Below are 15,334 nucleotides of genomic sequence, written 5' to 3'. Positions count from 1 at the left end.
TTCATGTCTGAAGGAGGGTGACAGTCACATCTTGACGCCTCGTCTTCTATTGAGCAGAAATCCTTCGTTGCTTTAGACACTTTGTGAGGCATTATTCAAAAATGGGGGGAACGCCTGACAGATGTTCAACAAAAGACAGATGAGGTCAGGTTTCTAAAACAACAATATATTTAAATAATTTTATGGCTACTGCTTTAGTGGGACATTCACAGAGTCATGTAAGAGTCAAAGTACTTCTCTGAATTCACCAACATGCATCACCCATAAAAAATAAACAGATTAAAAGTAACTTTGAGTGTTTTAATGGCGAGAGGGATCGGTATTGTTTACTGCCCATCTGGGAATGGATAACACTTCGATGTCTCCAATAGCTAAAACGCAAGTGGCTGCTGCATCCATACCGTCTGTTTAAGGAACCGCCGCTCACTTGCTCGCTCACACCCTCTTACTGCCATCACGCACGGCGTCCGTCTCTGGGACACCAGCTATTTATTCATCCCAGAAAGGGTACGAGTACGACGGAGGTGTACAGAGGCCACCGTCAGAGTCCACATGGAAAGCGTTTAATTCACCAAGACTGCGGGGGGCGGCCTGCCTGCCTGCCTGCCTGTCTGCCTGCCTGCCTGCCTGCCTGCCTGCCTGCCTGCCGGCCTGCCTGCCTGCCTGCCTGCCTGCCAAAAGCTGAAAGTCGCCCTGTTGCGGAGATGAGGTGTGTTTTTTAGACGTTGACTCTGAAGCGGCTGATGAGGGCTTCCCTCCCACCGATGCCTGGAATGGTGTGTGGTTATCGGACAATGGAGAGTCCGGCTGAGTCTGCATCGGGAGGTATTGCGCTCCAAGCGGTCCCCTTCCACGGATTGCCTCCCGTGACGTAATCGCTACAGCGAATAGTGAAAATTTGCTGACTTCTGATTACTTCTGGTGTTTGGTTTGATATCATATCATTTCCAGGTGTGACAGTGCCAAGTATGAAGCTAATCGCCACATTATAGGAATGAAAAGAAGACAGAATAGGAAAAATATTGAAGCAAGCATATTGTCCAGGAAAATGAATCACTTCTTGTGACTGAAGGTGACTATTTGCACAAGCAAGCGCTGGTGAAACGAAAAGCACTACTGTCACATTTGAATGAGAAAGTGGTTTTTCACATTTGCAACGTTTTATAGGAGGCTGGTAATCTTAAGGTTTGATTGTAACCACAATAAACAAGTAATATGAATTTTTTTTTTGTCTGGATAAGGAAAGAGAAATTACATTATAGTGAGCAGGACACATATGGAAGGCCATCTGTGGCAGTGGGGCAGTTTAGAGCAGAGCATCTGCACCAGCAAGGGGCCATTGCAGCCTGGCCCGGAGAGAGATGGGAAGGTGACAGCGCCGAGCCCAATAGGGCCTGCAGTGGTCCTACTGCCGATCAGAACCCCAAAATGCAGTATACAGAGACATTATGAAAGCAGGTCTTGTGAGTAGAGAAGTAAGTTACATTAAAAGTTCTGTAATTTAAATATAAACCAATAAACACATGAAATGGGAACGGTGGGAGGCATACAACAATGTACATCTGCTGTTGAAATGGACATTAATTTGTGAGCATATATATTGTGATTTTGCATGAGAATGTCAGAAAATGGACTTTGATGGCACCGTACCCTCGATTCAGTGCTGAATGTAGTGAAGCAACTTTCCTTGTTTAGAATCTAGAGCTAAGTTGATATATTTATTTATTTACAGCCAAAAGACTGTACACTCCATTTTGAAAGCAATCCATCAAGGTTTAAAAAAAATCTGTTGGGAATTTTTCACCATTCTGTTGGCGCGCGGCATTGATCAATGTCCCACGTTTTGGGAGTCTGTTTCTATTAAGGGATCCCTGGAACTTTCTGGCTATGAAACTTTTTCTAAAAGCAAATATCAAAATTTTGAATATGGCCAGCATGAAATAAAGTTTATGGCAGTGCCGATGTGGTCACCTGCGGCAGGGAGGGAAGTCATTAACATTTTCTGATGTTGTTCTTGGTATGCATTTTATAAACAGGCCTGCACAGTGCCTTGCTGATTATGTGTGTTGCCTTACACCTCTTGGGTTGGTGGTTCGAATCTCCAGTATATGTGGCTGTGTTTCAGATCCCCGTGTTTTGTGGACTATCTCTAGCAGAACAAAGACATGCAGTTAGGGTAACTGGCATCTTTAAATTGCTTATAGTGTATTACCATGTGTGTGTGTTTGTGTGTGTGTGTGTGTGTGTGTGTGTGTGTGAGAGAGAGAGAGAGAGAGAGAGAGTGTCTGTACCCTATAATAGACTGGCATTCCATGCAGGCTGTACCTTTGCCCTGTGCTGTCTGGCTCCAACAGCCGAGCTAATGTGGTAACAAGATCTAGTAATTACAATGACTGTGAAATAACTGGGCATCATTTTAGACTTAAAGAATCAGACAGGTTCATTTAATGACATGAATATGTTATGTAAGGAGTCTATAACTGCAGATGCAATATACAGTGCTCAGCATAAATGAGTACACCCCACTACATTTGTCAGAAAACCTTTAGTTTCCTTTCAGAATCAACATTTTCTATGAGATACTATATTACAAAATACTCTCACAAATGTGGGCCATTGATTGCAAACAAGATTTGTTGATTTGCACACACAAAAAAGTGATTTTCCTAACAAATTCACTCAAGCCCATGTTGCAAAAATGAGTACACCCCAATTATAGTCTTAGGAGAAAAGCCACACTTAAGACTACAAAATTCTAATTAACAGGCATTCAACCACAGGTGAGTCTAATGATTCATTTAAGAGGTGTCCAGCAGACAGGTGACTATAAAAGGGCATTACTTAACAAAGAAAAGCCCTTCCCATTTCATGCTGTCAGCAATGGCTCCACATGGAAGAGAAATGTCACAAAATCTGAGAAAGGCAATCATTTCTTTACACAAAAAAGGTGAGGGCTACAAGAAGATCAGCAAAGCTTTACCTATCAGTCAAAATACTGTAGCAAAAGTGATCCAAAAATTTAAGAAAGATGGAAGTGCAACGATCTTACAGCGACGTCCAGGCCGTCCACGGAAGTTAACATCTCGAGAGGAGCGTCTGCTGATGAGAAGGGTTGAAGAAAATCGCCATGCAAGTTCACTGCAGTTAGCTAAAGTAGTAGAAAGCCAAACTGGAGTGACCGTTTCCCGTGACACCATACGGCGCACACTGCAGAGGAATGGCATGCATGGGTATCGTCCACGAAGGAAGCCTCTCCTAAAGCCCATGCACAAAAAAGCACGCCTAGAATTTGCTAGGGCCCATGCGGAAAAAGATGAAGACTACTGGGACTCTATACTCTGGAGTGATGAGACAAAAATCCCTGTTTTTGGAACTACTTGTTTCAAAACTGTATGGCGTCGTAAAGGTGAGGATTTCAAAGAAAAATGCATGGTGCCTACAGTGAAGCATGGTGGTGGCAGTGTCCTTATGTGGGGCTGCATGAGTGCTGCTGGTGTTGGGGAGCTGCATTTCATTGATGGTATCATGAACTCAACAATGTACTGCTCTATACTGAAGGAGAAGATGCTGCCATCTCTCCATGCACTTGGTCGTCGTGCACTTTTCCAACACGACAATGATCCAAAACACACATCTAAAGCTACTGTTGCATTTCTGAAGAAGAACAGGGTGAAGGTGATTGAATGGCCAAGTATGTCTCCTGATCTGAACCCAATCGAACACCTGTGGGGAATTCTGAAGCGACAAGTTGAGCATCACTCTCCATCCAGCATCCAGGCTCTAAAACAGGTTATTCTTGAAGGATGGAAAAAGATAGATGTTGCAATATGTCGCCAACTTGTTCATTCCATGCCTAGAAGACTTGGTGCTGTCCTTAAAAATCACGGCGGTCATACAAAATACTAGATGTAGTACTTTTTGTTGCGGGGTGTATTCATTTTTGCTTCAACCAATTTGAGTAAAACTGAAGATTTTGTGATCTAAGTTATATTATTAACCTTAATTTCATGTTATGGAGTTAAACAAGTGTTCAATAAAACTCAGCCTTGTGAAAATTTTGGAAGTTATTCTTTTGTTCATTGAGCTACTGATTACATTCGTACTTTTCAAAGGGGGTGTACTCATTTATGCTGAGCACTGTATATGTAGCTCCTTTATATATAGAGAATGAAATATTTACGGCTTGTAATAGGTCTGAAAAAGCACATAGTTCCTTTGGATCAGTGGTGTTGTAATCTCCACCCATGTTTGATGTTTCTGTCTATCCAGGGGATTAAGAGTGCCAAGGTATATTATTGCTGTGAAAATAAATGTCACAATATTTATGTCACCTTTAACATCTTATCCTCAGGTGTCAATATAAAGTGGACCTACAGCAAACACAGTTGATTTCTGACTCTCTGGAGATGAAGTTGATTGAACAGGAGCCGTGAGGTTGAGACTTTGATGAAATGCACATAACTCAGCTCAAGCCTCAAATCCTGCTCTGAGCCCAGACTCCCACCACACAGACCTGTGTCAGAAGGGTAGGGAGGGACTACAAGTCAGTAGCGTCTTCAGCGCCATCCAGTGGATAATAATTGTCACTGTCAGGTGATGGCACTGCCTGTGAGGATCTCCATCCAAATCTCTTAGGTCCCAAAGCTTCCAATTCTGCATTCTGTGCAAATGATTGTTTGGGTGCAGTGCCATGGAAACCACTGGATTTGTCCTCCAAGTGTTCATATAAAGGCAGTCTAGCGCTACTTACACCGTATGAACCTTGAAACTATTACATTGGCTACATCTACCAGTCACACAGCCCTTTGTAATGGAAAAAACATAGTTTGAAAAGAACATCTGCTTTGAGAAGGAGTGATATGTTACCTCAGATACTGTATGAGGAGATACTGGATATGGTGATCATGCAGAAAAACTGTGGTGTGTTTGCTAAGGCAGTCAGGGTTTTATATGAAGTAGAGGCCATTGAAAAAACCTGTAGTAGGTACAGCATGCTGGCATAAAGGAAAGTATCTCAGCATCCTGAGGGGGACACCGGAAGTGCAATGAAGTAGAATGGGCACCGGCCCTGGAACAGAGCTTTGGGGTACAATACCAGCCAATGAGATGGTGAATTCCTGCAGGAAACACGATAAATGGACCAGCACCAGAAAAGTAATCCTTGGACCGGCCAGGAGTGGTGATTTGACAGCAGCAGGGAGGAAGACTGGCCCTGTGGATATCTGACATGGACTGAGACTCCAGTTTGTAATGAAGGGGTTGGGCAGGATTAGGAGGGAAAAGGGTTTAAAGGAAAAAGGGGGGGGGGGTCAAACCAAGACAGCTTGCTCTTTAGGTCTGAGGTGCGTAAAAATGCGAGAGATATTCTGGAAAAGAAACACTAAGAGGAGGAGGGCTGTTCATTCTCAGCCTGTGGGCTCAGCACTGACACACTGTAAAAGAAGTGGTGCGTTGGTTATGCAAACACCACACCCTAACAGATATCACGGAGATGGTGTGAATCGCCGGAGGGTGGGAGATGGCAGTGTGAATCACCGGAGGGTGGGTGATGGCAGTGTGGATCGCCGGAAGGTTGTAAGATGGCAGTGTGGATCGCCGCAGGGTGGGTGATGGAAGTGTGGAATGCCGGAGGGTGAGAGATGGCAGTGTGGAATGCCGGAGGGTAGGAGATGGTAGTGTGGATCGCCGCAGAGTGGGTGATGGCAGTGTGGATCGCTGGAGGGTGAGAGATGGCAGTGTGGATCGCCGGAGGGTGGGCGATGGCAGTGTGGATCGCCGGAGGGTGGGCGATGGCAGTGTGGATCGCTGGAGGGTGGGAGATGGCAGTGTGGATCGCTGGAGGGTGGGTGATGGCAGTGTGGATCGCTGGAGGGTGGGTGATGGCAGTGTGGATCGCCGGAGAGTGGGTGATGGCAGTGTGGATCGCCGGAGGGTGGGTGATGGCAGTGTGGATCGCCGGAGGGTGGGAGATGGCAGTGTGGATCGCTGGAGGGTGGGTGATGGCAGTGTGGATCGCTGGAGGGTGGGAGATGGCAGTGTGGATCGCTGAAGGGTGGGTGATGGCAGTGTGGATCTCTGGAGGGTGGGTGATGGCAGTGTGGATCGCTGGAGGGTGGGTGATGGCAGTGTGGTTCGCCGGAGGGTGGGTGATGGCAGCGTGGATCGCTGGAGGGTGGCTGTAGGATATTCCCTGTCACATTTTGTGACATTGGATATGGATGTGTTTAGGTGGTAATTGGACTTACCCATTGGGTTTGGAGGGCCCCTCAGGGGGCCCTTTTGGTCGCAAACAGTGACTACACTCTGAGGGGCTGGGGGGTGACTTTTTGAGTGGAGCCTAGGAAACAAGAAACCCGTTCCTGTGTGGGGGAGGTGGCCTGGCCAGTGTGTGTGTGTGTGGGTGGGGTGCAAGGGTAAAGGCAACCATATCGAGGTGCCGATTTGCAAGTGTTGTGAGTCAAGACCTGGACTGATAAGCTGTGTGATCGCTTTATAGACGGCCTTATGCTTAGTTCTTGGTGCTTTGGTCATCACTCGTCAACTGGACCGCCTCCGGCAGGCCCCATCCGGACTCCTGTAACTGACACACTGCCTGGAGGCCTCCAGTGATTCACTGCTTTAAATAGACAACACATCTGGCCTCAGTCTGCACATCTGTAATCCACTGATGCCTCTCCTTCTTTTTGAACTAGTTTCCTGAAACATGGGGGTCATGCCAATGCCTCTTGATAAAATTAAAGGTATGAAGACCATTATGGTATTTCACTGTGTCCTGTGAATCCTCTGCACAGTCCTCTGTGCTTCCCAGCATCACTAAGATTGAATAAAATGTTTCCTCATATTACCGTTTAAGGAAACGGTGGGATGCCTGGGGCATTAGTTTACATTAATGAAGGACCCCTCACAGCCATAACAGCATGAACGTTAATCATAATAAGAGCGCGGGAATTACACAGACGCGCTGCAGTCGAAGCTTAATTTACGCGCATGCTCGGGATTTTATAAATAATGCATGAATTTTGCCAGCAAGCATGTTAATATTTTAAATATGCTTGTTAGACTTGGCTAATCACACAACCTTTTCTTGGGTGGGTGGAATTTTACTTCTTGTTTGAGTTGGTACAGTAACTGGATAGAAAAAAAAATCTTTAGAAGAGATAGAGAGACCAGAGTTACAGGACAAAAGGAGAGATTATTATGCGGTTTCCTAAAATGCACATTTTTAAAAAATTTATTAAAACATGTCTGTTGTTTATTTTTATGTTGTCTGGTAATGTGGTAAAATGACACTCAGACATATTTGACCATTAACTTTGGTGAAAAGAGGACTTTGGAACCGCTGCCTTCTCTACCGCTCCTGGCTAACTTGACACAAACCCTAACCTAACCCAACCCCTAACCCCTAACCCTAACCCTGCGCCTCCTTTCCAGCTACCCTAACCCTAATCCTACAACGCCTTCCCTGTCGCTCCAGGCTGACTGGTATGAACCTGCCTTCACCTGTCATAAGTAGCAAGAACTGGCTGAGGCTCCACTTCACGTCCGACAGCAACCATCGACGGAAAGGCTTCAGTGCCCAGTACCAAGGTAAGGGTGGCAGGGTGCCCCCTGTTCACTCCCGTGGGCCATCTTCTTTTATATATTTATATTATTTGTCTTTACTTATCTGGTTTTTAAAATGTACACTTAAACAGTGCTAGGAGATTTAGAAAGTAAATATAAAGGCAATTATTTGTGCTCTCAGGTTTTACTTAGCAGTAGTATTTTGGTCTTTTGTTCTCCTCTGGTGGTAACAGTCAACATGTACATATTTGAAAAACCAACTATCTCACTAAGAGGAAAAAACCCTCAATCTGCTTGAATAATTTTAACATATATCCCTCTGTTGAAGCCTAAGAAGCCCAGGAACACATAATTCCCTTGATTTGGAAAGTGTGTTTAAAAGCATCTACTGGCTGAATGCATCTGCTGGCTGTATTCAAAGACGGCAGAAACGCTACAGTCCTATATTATACTGTAATGACGAAATGGCATGGTGACCGGGGTGCGTGGTAATCATATTTATCACACGCCTGCGTACAGCAAGACCACAGCCTAAATGCTGATGCCAACATGCCGAATCATTCCCATTACAAGCTTAAACATGGCAGTCAGAGTTCATCTGCCGTCTACCTGCTCTCTGCCGGCATCTACGTCACAGTTTCCCAGAAATCCATCAATCCCGATTGGTGCTCCCTTCAACTGTGCTAAAACGAGAAAATTCCAAATGATAGCAGCGACCAAATTGCCCCTAGACGATGTAGGGGTAGATGACTGGTCTGGAAAGCTGCCTGCTGGGAGCAGAGCCACAACGCGTGAGCTGATTGTGTAGGCAAAACCGTTTAGGGCCAGTCCCTCGTTGCCCGGGAGCCGGCGACTGTGCCATAATCGTAGTCGAGGGATCCAAAGTCCAGGTCCTCATTGCTGCTGCTTGCCCACGGGAGGCTCTCAAAAGGAGGGATCGCTTGGCTAATGTGGCCTCTGAGGATGTTCGGGAATCAGCTCTTTCTGCCAGCTGCCATTATTTCACTGACATTTCTACGACTCGGATGCAAAGAGGAAGAGTGAAGCCATGTCATCTGATTGCTACACTTTACATGCTAGTATGCTAATTGCATGAACCAATTGAAATTCGCCTTCCTTCTCTTTCCTGACAGTGAAAAAGGCCATCGAGCTGAAGTCTAGGGGCGTCAAAATGCTTCCAAACAAAGACACAAGCCACAAAAATGCAGTCTGTAAGTATTGTTTCTGCCCTTCCAGAATTGGCATGTTAAATCAGATCAAGGTCCAGAAGGTTGTTTTGAAGGCCTCCGTAAGACTGTACATGGCAGCCTTAAGGGTTTCAGAATTGCATTGCTCAATGGAGCCAAGTTTAATGGACTGATGCCGGTGTCCCACTTTCATGATTACAGGCAGTCCCCAGGTTATGAACGCGATCTGTTCCCTAGGTCTGTCTTTAAGTTGAATTTAGGTAAGTGTAGGTAAGCTGGAAAAGTAATAGTACAGTACAATATAATAATAATTATACAGTAATAATAAAACGTACGGTACTGTACTGTCACTGCCGCTGACGAGTCACTGAAGCCGTGCAGTGTTTTCACGAGCGTCACAAACTAATGCATGCGTTCATTATCATGCACCATTGTATTTAATCTGAATCTTTAATATAACAGGCTTTATGGCAGTTCATAAGGTGGGCGTTCTTAACCCGAGGGCTGTCTGTATTTTTGAGGTTTGTTCCCTTTCAGATATTACAGTTTGCGCTATATGACTGGGAGGGTGTTTAGATACCAGAGACACGAGGCTTGTACTGCTGCTCTAAAGAATTCAGTATTCACCCACTTTTTACTTTTAACTCATTTCAGCTTTTAGTTGTGAATTAGCATTAAATATTCATATTATTCACTTGTTAGCATTAATAATTTTCTATAGCTCCCAAACGGTCTGTGTATAATACATACGGGGGGGGGGGGGGGATTTGAGGTTCCTGTTCCGCAACACATTAGAGCGTGTTAATAATTTGTGACATGCCACGCTCCATGAAGCGTGCACCATTACATGGAACAGGCTGGAGCAGCCTTTCATCGGGGAGCATTACAAGCCACAGCCCTGCTAACGCGCAATTTGTTAAATTTACGCTTCAGAATCGGTAGTCACTGCTATTAATGATGTTTGTTTATGAAGGCCGATGTTCTCTTCCTGCTCATTCCTGGAAAACCTGCCAGTGGTAATGAGGTCCAGTAGCTCATGGCCTCTTTCAGAAATCCAGACTATCCTGATGAACGTCTATGTAGAGTATCCTAATGATCCGGACTATCTTGATGAACGCCTTTACAGAGAATTCCAATGATCTAGACTATGTTGATGAACGTCTATGGAGAGAATCCCAGTGATCCAGACTATCTTGATGAACGTCTATGTAGAGTATCCTAATGATCCGGACTATGTTGATGAACGGTTGATGATTTGGAGTACCCCAATGAGAGGCTACCCAGTGTATCCCAGTGATTTGGAGTACCCCAATGAGAGGCTAGCCAGTGTATCCCAGTAATTTGGAGTACCCCAATGAGAGGCTAGCCAGTGTATCCCAGTAATTTGGAGTACCCCAATGAGAGGCTACCCAGTGTATCCCAGTGATTTGGAGTACCCCAATGAGAGGCTAGCCAGTGTATCCCAGTAATTTGGAGTACCCCAATGAGAGGCTAGCCAGTGTATCCCAGTAATTTGGAGTACCCCAATGAGAGGCTAGCCAGTGTATCCCAGTAATTTGGAGTACCCCAATGAGAGGCTAGCCAGTGTATCCCAGTAATTTGGAGTACCCCAATGAGAGGCTAGCCAGTGTATCCCAGTAATTTGGAGTACCCCAATGAGGGGCTAGCCAGTGTATCCCAGTAATTTGGAGTACCCCAATGAGAGGCTAGCCAGTGTATCCCAGTAATTTGGAGTACCCCAATGAAGGGCAATCTGAAGTATCCCAATGAAGGGCCCTCTGGAGTGTCCTGATGAAGGGCTACCCAGAGTACCTAGTTGAACAACTATAAGTTGTACCCAGATGAACAGCTATATGGAGTTTCCCAATGATGATGAGTATTCCTCTGAATGGCTATCCAGAGTACCCCAATAAACAGCAATCCAGAGTATTCTGATGAACTGCCATCTGGAGTATCTCAATAAATCCTACCCAGTGTATCCTGATGAATAGCTATCCAGAGTATCCCAGTGATTCAGACTATCCTGGTGAATGGTTATTTGGAGTACCCTGATAAATGGTTATATGCAGTGCCTCATTGAAGGGTTATCCAAAGTATGCCAGTCATTTGGAGTATTCCGAAGAATGGCTATCTGAGATACTAACAGCCGAGATACATGGATGTCGGTATGGTACTACATATGGTATTAGATTCTCAGCTAATTTCATAATCTGTGCTTGAAATATTGCTGTTAAATCCAGGAATGGATTTCGCTATGGGAGTAGTTTAAATGACAACACAGCCCTGTGGGGGGGGAGCTGAAAAACAGCAGATTAGAAATAAGGACATTGTCCTTCATCACGGTGTGTAACTCCCAAAAATCCCATCTGCCATCATGAGGGGTGATTTCCGTACCTCCGGAGGAAGAGCTTCTCTAGCTCACAGACGCCACTGGCACGGCTCTCCGACGGCCCTTAAAGGAAGATTAATTTCACTTTGATTAGATTTTTTTTGTAATTTTGCAGTAATGTCCCCTGTAAACTAATAGCATGCTCTTTTTGGATTCATCTGAAGGCACCATTGCGAGAGCCCTTAACCACAGGAATGAACATGCTGTGTTAATGAGTGCTACGTCCTGGAATTGTTTGGCTGTACATCAAGCACCCTAACAGAGACAGAAATGTGACCCAAATCCCCCCCAGGGAGCGAAACACATGTTTACCTGTGGGATCTCTAAGAGAGGATCCCGGTATGTGTGTGGGGGGGGGGCATCCATGGAAGGCCAGGGGGGGTGAACCTGTCACAGCTGGAATGTGCTAGAATCATGGTTCACAAGTGTTTCATGGACCCCCCAAGCCTAACCCCCAATTTCCCTTCACCCTCCAGCTGGGCTTCTTACAAACTGGTGTCTGATTCTGTGTGATGCCAACACATAAAAACTGTACCCAAGCTCTGGATGATCTTCATACATACCAGATCTCCACCAAGCATGCCCCTTCATTAGTGTTGTGCTGCTAGAGATCATTAAAGCTCCATATCTTCTGAAATTGAGGGAAAATATTTAACCCTAAACTTTATTTATTTTTTTTTAAACGAGGCCTACAGATCTGGTGTTTGAATTGTAGATCCATCCATCCATTTTCTGAAACTACTTAATCCCCACTGGGGTCGCGGGGGAGGGGGGGGGGGGGGTACTGGAGCCAATCCTGGGAACACTGGGTGCAGGCGGGAACCAACCCTGGGCAGCTGCCAACACACCGCAGCTGTAATTCTAGATGCTTTTACTTTTCACTAACCGACCCAAGAGCTTGTTAGAAGATGAAATGTGGATTTATTTAATTAGTGTTTTCATTGGGACAAGCTTCCCTTTCATTTGTTCTGTCTGTCCTCATCATCTTCTGTACTGTCTGTTATCATTATGTGTACTGCCTGTCCTCACTATAAATGACTATCAGGGTCTGTACTGTATGTTGTCTTCATTGTCTGTATTGTCTGTCCTTGTTATCATCTCTACTGTCTTGCCTGTAATTCTTGTACTGTCTGTTGTCATCTTTACGGTATGTTGTCATCTGTACTGTCTACCATCATCTGTAATATGTGTTGTGTTCATTGTCTGTTCTGTCTGTCCTCGTCTGTGCTGCCTGTCTTCATCATTGTCTGTATTGTTTATCCTCACCTGTACTGTCCTCATCCTCATCTCTACTCTCTATAGCCATTGTCTTTCGTTGTAATCTGTACCGTCTGTTGTCATTTTGGTGTTGTGTTCATTATCTGTGCTGTCTGTCCTCGTCTGTGCTGCCTGTCTTCATCATTGTCTGTACTGTTTATCCTCACCTGTACTGTCCTTGTCCTCATCTCTACTCTCTATAGCCATTGTCTTTCGTTGTAATCTGTACCGTCTGTTGTCATTTTGGTGTTGTGTTCATTATCTGTGCTGTCTGTCCTCGTCTGTGCTGCCTGTCTTCATCATTGTCTGTACTGTTTATCCTCACCTGTACTGTCCTCGTCCTCATCTCTACTCTCTATAGCCATTGTCTTTCATTGTAATCTGTACTGTCTGTTGTCTTTTTGGTGTTGTGTTCATTATCTGTGCTGTCTGTTCCTGTCCACGATGTTTGACCGCATCCGTATCGTCCAGTGCTTTCATTGTCTTTCCTCAGAATGGTTTGCCTCTAAATTCGTGGTAAAATCATCCTGAGGACGCTCCCTAACTACTCTCCATTACACCGTTTCAGTGGCTCTCTGTGTCTAATTAGTCTTTGTTATGACATCGATAGGAACTTTGTCCTGTTAATGTTTTTTTCCCTGAGGAATGGCTACTGACCCAGACTACATTGTCCTCTTGCTGCCATATCGACCCCCCCACACGCCCCCCCAGTGTGATTTACCATCTCAGATAGCCTCTTTCTGCATTTCATGGCCTAGCTTTGTGTCCTCCTGCCTCAGTTAGTGTGCATAGATCTATATGGACATTGACCAGCATTTTTCATTTAGACTGAATAAACAAAACGTTTCTGCTAATAAGAAGGCATGTGATCCTGAATGGTAAAGAAAGGAGCATAACTCAAGCAGAGATGCAGAGCCAGAGTGGAAGAGTGACCTCAGATAACTTGCAAATGAGTGTAACTCTCCCTTCCTCATTGTTCTTCTTGCAGTGAGCCAAGGAGGCCTGACAGCGGACCTGTGTCCAGATCCTGGCATTCCAGAAAATGGGAAGCGGACTGGGGATGACTTTCAGTGTGTCTTCTCCTTTTGTCTCTCATTAGTGTCGGCATGTCGGTAACAGGGTCTCTGCAGTCGGGGGGGGGGGGGGGAGGGGGTAGCTAAGCCATTAGCTCTTCCCAAACTCTTTCATAAACTTGCCTGCTTATTACACTGGGAAAAGCCTTGTCTTCATGTAACACCAGTGGCATGCAGGAGGCCAGGAATGCCAGTGTGTCCCATACCGTAACTGACTTTTCGGTCCCTCTGCTCTAGGGTGGGGGCCAGCATCCAGTTCTCGTGCGACGACAGCTACGTCCTCCAGGGGCCCAAGAGCATCACCTGCCAGCGGGTGACAGAGACGCTGGTGGCGTGGAGTGACCACCGGCCCACATGCCGCAGTGAGTGTCACCCCCAACGCACTGTGCGTTCCATAGGGTCACAGAAGCAGACACGCTTACATAACCTCATAGCTGTAATACAAGGGGCTCAGGATTCTTCTCACTATTATCATCATATTTATATTCACTGCGTGTCACTCAGTAGCTTAGGTACCCAGTTCTTTACCCAAAAGGTTGTTATTTCAAATCTCATGGCTGACAGAGTAGTCACACCACCATTGGGCCCTAGAGGGAACCTCTTAGCCCCACTCACTCCCGGGGCATTGGCTGACCCTGCGCTCTGACCCCAGCAGTTGACCTTGCCCATGTGTTATTTCATCTGGGTACCTCGATGACAACAATTTTATTTGATGATGTTTATTATAGGGAATATCTCAGAAATGCTTAAATTTTAGCTAAATGTTATGGATCATTTCTGGGCCAGAAAACTATGAAATTTTATGCAGACCTCACTTGTGAAAAGTTTTCTCTCATAGATAGTTTTCAACCTGAGATAAGGGATTGAAATCCGGACATATTTCATGATGAAGGTTTTCCAGAGGGAGAAGATTAATGCTGATGGAGACTGGAGTCAGCCCACTTGAATGTCTCACGTTCATATCTTCAGCAAGGTTCTGAGAATTTCTGCAGATGTGTGTGTATGTAGCTATGCACTGTATTCTCATGGACCTCAGCTGAATCAGGAAAAGATGTGTAATGTATGGTGTGTGCCTCTGTGTGCCTGCACATTCAGATTTATTTAGTTAAATCTGGACAGTTTAACCTATTTATTGGTAAAATGGCATTTCTGGTTAATATACATGTCTGTGGGATAATTAAGAGTAACAACAAGGATTGAATAGGTATCTAATTTCTATAAAACTACATTATTCTTTGGAAGAGGCCGCATAATTACGTCCGCTTGTAGTACATGCTCTTCTGTGATTATGATACTACATATGATTTAGAGAAATAACTAGGTGTTTGGGCAAAAGCATGTAAACACTTAAAAAACCAAGGAGCAATGCCAGCCTGCTGAGATCACTCTGTCTGCTCCGGGGGGCACAAGTTCCAGTCTTATGTTCCAGTCTTATGTCCCGGTTTTATGTCCCGGTCTTTTGTCCCAGTCTTATGTCCCAGTCTTATGTCCCGGTCTTATGTCCCAGTCTTTAGTCCCGGTTTTATGTCCCAGTCTTATGTCCCGGTTTTATGATCCGGTCTAATGTCCTTGGTCTTATGTCCCAGTCTTATGTTCCGGTCCAATGTCCTTGGTCTTATGTCCCGGTCTTATGTCCCAGTCTTATGTCCCGGTCTTATGATCCGGTCCAATATCCTTGGTCTTATGTCCCGGTCTTTTGTCCCAGTCTTATGATCCGGTCTAATGTCCTTGGTCTTATGTCCCGGTCTTTTGTCCCAGTCTTATGATCCGGTCTAATGTCCTTGGTCTTATGTCCCAGTCTTTTGTCCCGGTCTTTTGTCCCAGTCTTATTATCCGGTCTAATGTCCTTGGTCTTATGTCCCAGT

At 45.2% G+C, this 15,334-nt stretch overlaps 1 protein-coding gene across 4 annotated transcripts in view; it reads left to right on the top strand.

Moving 5' to 3' along the window:
• LOC125739298 (CUB and sushi domain-containing protein 1-like) overlaps window positions 1-15,334 on the top strand; it is a 348,758-nt gene that overhangs the window by 231,862 nt on the left and 101,562 nt on the right. For all 4 annotated transcript variants that reach the window (XM_049009249.1, XM_049009247.1, XM_049009245.1 and 1 more), the window contains exons 6-9: window positions 7,475-7,587; window positions 8,697-8,774; window positions 13,385-13,466; window positions 13,707-13,831. In XM_049009249.1, the coding sequence (XP_048865206.1) occupies window positions 7,475-7,587; window positions 8,697-8,774; window positions 13,385-13,466; window positions 13,707-13,831 (398 nt within the window). The remainder of the gene's footprint in view (window positions 1-7,474; window positions 7,588-8,696; window positions 8,775-13,384; window positions 13,467-13,706; window positions 13,832-15,334) is intronic.

The sequence above is a fragment of the Brienomyrus brachyistius genome, chromosome 3, assembly GCF_023856365.1.
Source record: "Brienomyrus brachyistius isolate T26 chromosome 3, BBRACH_0.4, whole genome shotgun sequence".
In the NCBI taxonomy this organism is placed as follows: Eukaryota; Metazoa; Chordata; class Actinopteri; order Osteoglossiformes; family Mormyridae; genus Brienomyrus; species Brienomyrus brachyistius.
The sequence above is the reverse complement of the archived record's forward strand: the minus strand, read 5'-3'. Positions and strand labels throughout refer to the sequence as shown.